At 37.4% G+C, this 6,697-nt stretch overlaps 1 protein-coding gene across 1 annotated transcript in view; it reads left to right on the forward strand.

Annotated features, from left to right (window-relative positions):
• TEX11 (testis expressed 11) overlaps positions 1–6,697 on the forward strand; it is a 179,021-nt gene that overhangs the window by 68,093 nt on the left and 104,231 nt on the right. The window contains exons 8-9 of the mRNA XM_021712871.1: positions 4,542–4,627; positions 5,531–5,587. Coding sequence (XP_021568546.1) covers positions 4,542–4,627; positions 5,531–5,587 — 143 coding nt within the window. The remainder of the gene's footprint in view (positions 1–4,541; positions 4,628–5,530; positions 5,588–6,697) is intronic.

Here is a 6,697-nt window from a genome sequence, read left to right on the forward strand (position 1 = left end):
CCTCCCTCCCTCCCTCCCTCCCTTCCTTCCTTCCTTCCTTCCATTGCTGTGTTGCCCAGGCCGGGCTCAAGCAATCCTCCAGCCTCAGCTTTTCAAAGTGCTGGGATTACAGGCATGCATCACTGTGCCCAGCTTATTCTTTTTTATAATACAGACAAAAGTAAATGAAACAGTGAGATAACAGTTGTGCTCTAAACAACATAGAAAATAAACATAGCAAAACATTAATTTTTAAGTGAAACTCCAGATTTGAAATGTCATACTATGCAAATAAATAGATATCTATTCAAAAACGTATCTTTCTCATCAATTTGAACAAAGTGGTTTAAGTTTCTGTGAAGCTTTTTAGTTTATAACCACAAAGCAATATTAGTTTAGAAGTAATAAATACCTGTACCCCTGTTTGTTACTTACAAAATTACGGTTTTTGTTAATATACAGGATTAGGAAGAGCCTGGTAGCAGCTGTGGAACTCTTGGACTGGGTTTGACTACTGGCTCTGCCACTTAATAAGTACTTAACTTCCTCGAATCTTTATTTCGTCATTTGCAAAATATAGATAATACCTACCTCCAAGATTGTTATGAAAATTAACAAAGAAGATGACTGAAAATGTGATTTGTTAACTATGAAGCTTATCTTTTTTTTTTTTTTTTGAGTTGGAGACGCTCTATGTTGCCCAGACTGGAATGCAGTGGCACGCTACCAGCCACCGCAGCCTCGACCTGCTGGGCTCCGGCAATCCTTCTGCCTCAGCCTTCTAAGTAGCTGGAACTACAGGTGTGCGCTACCACGCCCGGCTGATTTTTGATTTATCTTAGAGATGAGGTCCTGCCAAGTTGCCTGGGTGGGTCTCGAACCCTCAGACTCAAACAATCCACTCACCTCGACCTCCCAAAGTGCTGCGTTACAGGCTGAGCCACCGAGCCCCGCTGAAGCTTACCGTCTTATTTAAATACTTTAGTTTCTGATTCTTTCTACTTTATGAAAACTATCTTCCTGTTCAAAACTTCATAATTCTTCCACTGGCTCTCTTCAGCTTTCTATATTAAAAGTAAATTTATAAACCTCTTTTCTGGGTTTCCAACAGCAGAATTTCTCTCTCTCCTCCTCCTCCACATCCTGCACAAATACATCCTGTATCTGCATTTGCCAAATATTTTTCTTCCTTCAGGAGTTCTATTACCCTATTCATTAACATCAAAATACATGTCATTCAAATGGTATTTAGCAACTACTTTAGGCAAGATAGTAGGCTAGGTGCTAGAAATATGGTCCTCAAGGATCTCACAAATCTATTTGAAAAGACAAGCCATGCATTAGCAATGTAAGGCAGGATATAGAATAAAGGCCAAATAACTAATATACATGTTAAAAATTACTGAAATTCAGAGTAGGAAGAGAGCACTGAGAGCTGGAATTGACTTTTGAAGTCTCTACAGTGGAGGGAAACCTTAAGTTGGGCTTTGAAAAGGATAGCATTTATATATGTAAGAACATTTTTAGAAGGGTGGGTTGGTTAGAGTGACAGAGAGCTTATATCTCCACCATTTCAGATCTTTTGCCTAATGTATAGTGTTTTGTATTGCTATGTTGATGATATAGGGGTGGAGTGTAAGATGAAGTAGAAGAGATGACTGTGGCCAGATTGTCTATATGTTTTATTCTCTAAACAATAAGAAAGTACGGATGATAATTATGTAAAAGTAGTGCTTTAGGAAAATAATTTGGGTTGTGCCTGGGGAGCTGAATGGGGGAGAAATTAGAAACAGAACAGAGTGGGAAACTTTGGTAATAATCTGATAAGAATGTAGACAAGGGTAGTGAGAATGGGATATCAAGTAGGTAAAATATTGCTTTCTCTTCTTTTAAAATAAGCTACCTTGGCTCATGCCTGTAATCCCAATACTTTGGAAGGCCAAGGTGAGAGGATTGCTTGAGCCCAGGAGTTTGAGACTAGCCTGGGCAATATAGCAAGACATCATCGCTACAAAAAAAAAAAAATAGTTGGGCATGGTGGAATGTGCCTGTATCCCAGCTACTTGGGAGTCTGAGACAGAAGGATGCCTGAGCCCAGGAGGTCAAGTGTGCAGTGAACCATGATCATGCCTCTGCTCTCCAGCCTGGGTGACAAAGTGAGACTCCAACTCAAAAAATAAAATAAAATAAGCTACCTTATCTATAAATCCCTTTACAAAATTCTTCTCCCACCCCATCCCCCACACAAGAGATAATGTGGATAATTTAGGTTCTGAATACTGAAACAGTCAGGAAGAGAACTTCCACAGATTTCTTCTACCACCTCTACTCATACAACAGGAATCACACCACAGTCTGCCTTCTCAACTGCTATCATGGATGAATTATCCATGTTCTTTACTAAAGCCAGTTCCTTAACTTATACACTTGTTTCTGTCACCTCTTGCCTTTTTCTCTCTCTTGTTTGTCAACTTTTTGTTCTCTTACTGGATTATTCCTATCAGTATACACTCTCATTTATCTCTTCTCAAACAAAACCCCAAAAACCCTCTTGACCCTTGTTCTCTCACTGACTACTGCCCAATTTCTTTTCTTTCCTTTGTAGCTCAACTTCTTTAAAGAGCTGTCTATGCTTACTGTTTCCAATTCTTTTCCTCCAATTCTCTCTTGAGCTTATTCCAATCAGGCTTTTGCCTCACCGCTCTAACAAAATTTCTTTTGTCAGAGTCCCCAATTACCTCTCTATTGTAAATTGCGGTAGTTAATTTTCAGTCTTCATTGTATTTGACCTGTCAGCAACATTCAACACAGTTGATCACTCTTTCCTTCTTAAAATTGGCTTCCAGGACACCACAATTGTCCTCGTTTTCTTCCTGCTCATAAGTCACCCTCATTATTTACTAGTTCCTCTTCTTTTCTCCTCTCCTATTCTCACTCTCAAGTGATGAGCTTGAAAGAGGAGGTGTTGGTAAGTTGAGAAGAGTAAAGTATGCAATATTCATTCAGGAAAGTAGAAAAGTGAATGAGTAGGGAAATGCAATGTTTGCCAGTAGCATTAAGAACCATTTGATGAAGTTTTAAAATAAAGCAAGTAGATGTATATTTTTTTCCTGGCCACATTCTGCTGAATGGATGTAGGCACAAAAGTTGGTAGAAAGTTGGACTTAACCAGACTTATCATTTTACCAGGTGAATAATGAAGCAAAAGAGGGGCAGGAAAATCAAGGAACAAGATGGGAGAGGTTATAATTAATCCTCATGGAATTTAAACTGGATATGGAGGACATCAAGTAGACAAGGGACAATGAAAAATTGGTAGTATCAGTAGATTACAGGTCTTACTGCAGTTGAAGGATTGCTGGATTGAGGTAATAGAGGGAGAAAGTTGGAAAGGTAAGAGGCTTGGGTAGAAACTAAAATTTGTGAAACTGAGAGCTGCGTGGAGGACTAGGGTGAGGGAGTGAGGCATCTAGGGCACAAAACTTAGAAGGCACCCATTCTCTAGGTTGTGCAAGTGCAGGCTTGGTACTTGTACAACACTAAGAGACTCCTTAAATATTGCACCCTAGGTGCCTCACTTACCTCACCTGACTCATCCTAGTCCTAGTTCTGGCTGAGTGTATGGAAGAGTTAGGATTATTAGTAATGACACGGTCTAGTGAATGACTGTGGGAATGAATGGCTAAGGTAATTGGCAGAGTGGAATTCAAGGAACTAAGAAACTAGAATCTTCCCTCTATTTTGAAAATACCAAAAATTAAAATAGGAACAGTTTTTGGAGAAAAATAACTGAGCAATTGAGAAGTCATTGAGAAATAAGAAGAAATGACCTGGAAACTGCAACAATGAAGGTTAGTGGGTAATATAGTCTGGTGACAGGCAATTCAAATTTAGGGATTTTAGGAAATAGAATGGGAGAATGATTTTTAAATAGCAATGAAGAGCAAGACAAACACCTGCTCCATCTCTAGGCCTAGGGATAGACTAGGGCAGTGAAAGCATAATCAGCCACTACTTAAGAGGGCTTCAGTGAAAGCAATATCATTGGCAGAAACCTAGATTTCCATTAGAGCAAGAATGTGAAGGGAAATTTCAGAGAAGAGACTGCTCATAGAGAAGATTTTGCTGATAGTAGACTGAATTTCACAGAATATAGTAGAAGAGTTGGACGATCTAGAAAAGGAGGATAGAAAAGGGGATATACAGAACCTCTTGGAGATTTGAATGCTGGAAATGAGCACGATCTGACAGTCTGGATTTTGTGTATGTGTTTGTTTTTGGTTATTGCTAACAAATGAGGATAAAGTGTACAATAAAATTTGTCCTAGTGGACTCAGGGCAGTGTTGGCAAGGCTGTGAGTGTTTGTGGGTTTCTGGGGTTAATATAAACCTATTCTGTTTTTGTTGATGAGTTGTATCTTCATTCTATCATCTTGCAGTAGCTCTTTTGAGAATAAACATGTTGAGATTTTTGTCTTATCCTTAATGGACAGAAATATAGATAACATTTTACAAGTATCACTTTGAGATGTAATTTAACATATCATATTTGTTCTTTTTAGAATGGACAACAAATTGTGGCAGGGAAAGCTTTGGAATATTTAGCTCAACATTCAGAAGACCCACAACAAGTCCTTACAGCTTTAAAGTAAGCAATCTACATTCTGTGGAAGAGAAAGAATTACTTCAGCTCATCTTACTCTCAGTTTATAAACTTTACTGAAATAGGACTGATGAGATCAATGCCTACTTAACAACTCTTAACCCACATGCACAAAGTAAAGCAAAAACAAAACATAGCAGTTGAACCTGATATTCTCCATTGTCTCTTTCCAGGAAGGAAAATGATTTGTCAAAAGGGAACTTTTACATAAAATAGTGAAGCAGAGGAGGGTGAGGTTGGGACTACTAATGGTGTGACTATGAAAAATGGAAAACCAGAAGGATTCTAGAGTGGTTTTCCTGTTGGTCAGTTACACTTGAGACCACATTTCTGTATGGAAAAAAGAGTCAGAAAGAATCTTGAGATACTTGTATGCCTTCAGTCAAGTATATATTTAAAATCATTCAGGACACGTGGTATTTTTAAAAGATTTTTAGGGTTTAAAACTTTAGTAACTACCTTATTTTGTCAGTTTGTCACTATGCTGCCAGATCACTTCAAAGAATAGTGATCCCAGTTTATGTGGGCCTAAAAAGCCAGTTCCAGGTTCATTTATAGAAAGAAAAATGTAAGAACTGGTACACCACACCTAATGTTCTAGAAGGTGATTTGGGGCAATGGTATGAACTATGGAACCGTTTAAAAATTTTTGTTATAGCACCACTTTATCTTAAAATTATTTTATTAAATTCATCTTTCAAAATTATAAAATATGTATATTTTATTGCAATTAAAACAATGCAAAGATATGTAAATAAAATAAGATTAATCTCCCCTTTCCTTCTCTTTTCTCACTTTTGCCTGTTAGTATAATCAAGGATAAAAATTTGGTATATATTCTTTCACGTTTCTTCTAAGAATCACTTTCTATATTACTTTATCACACAGGTGTTTATTTTGTCTTGTTCTTCCAAAAGTTTCTCAAATGCTGGAATCTGAAAATAAGTAAGTTGTTTCAACAGAAATACTATATTTGCCATTAGAAAAATTATAGTAACTTTTATTATAAACCTTATATTGAGAAAGGTTTAGTGTAGTGGGTAAGATTAATATAGGCTCTGGGGCCAATCTCCCTTGGGTTTATACCCTGGCTCTGCTGTTTATTAGATATGTAACCTTGAGCAAGTTTCTTAACTTATCCGGCCTTCAGTTTCCTAATCTGTAAAATGGGAATGATGATAGTACATACCTCATTGACTTGCTGTGATGACTCGATGAGTTAAAACATATAAAAAGCAAAAGATTTATGTGATCTGCAGAGAAACCAGGGTATAAGTTAATACATGTAGAACATTTAGAATGTCAGTCAATTAATAAGTTCTCAATAATGTTATCTATTATCTAATTATGATAGTGCATCTCTTTCCTCCTTTTTTTTTTTTTTTTTTTGAGTTGGAGTCTCACTCTGTTGCCCAGGCTGGAGGGCAGTGGCATACTCCCGGCCACCGCAGCTTCGACCTGCTGGGCTCCAGTGATCCTTCCGTCTCAGCCTTCCAAGTAGCTGGAACTATAGGCGTGCACTACCATGCCCAGCTATCTTTCCTCCTTTCTTAATAGACGACTCAACTATAAATGTATCTCTTACTTTCTCACAGAACATATAGTGTGGATGACTTGTTGCTTCTGATTCTATATCAGTTTACCTGGGAGTATTCAAATGTTTCTGCTCACAATTTATTTGACATAAGATATCAAGAACTTAACAATTATTGGAAGAATTTGATCACCAGTTTTTTATTAAAAAACTCACTACCTCCTGATGATTTGAAAGAAAACTCTATCCAAGGTATTAATTAGGGATAACTTTCAGAGAAACTTCCCCCATCTCTGCATTCTCTGTATGGACAAGAACTCTGTAATAGTGTATCTCTATTTCACTTTTACTTTAAATATTTGCCACTGGAGGCAATATAAATATAATTTTTAATTTTTTTTATTTTAAAGATGTGGGGTACAATTCATTATTAGGCATACAAGTGAACATCATTCAGGTAACGTTTGGGCCTCCCTTTGGTCCCCACTTTGCCTGGTTTGAGATCAGGTACCCTTATTGAT

This window comes from Carlito syrichta, unplaced genomic scaffold (assembly GCF_000164805.1).
Source record: "Carlito syrichta isolate Samal-C Ts95f unplaced genomic scaffold, Tarsius_syrichta-2.0.1 Scaffold303676, whole genome shotgun sequence".
In the NCBI taxonomy this organism is placed as follows: domain Eukaryota; kingdom Metazoa; phylum Chordata; class Mammalia; order Primates; family Tarsiidae; genus Carlito; species Carlito syrichta.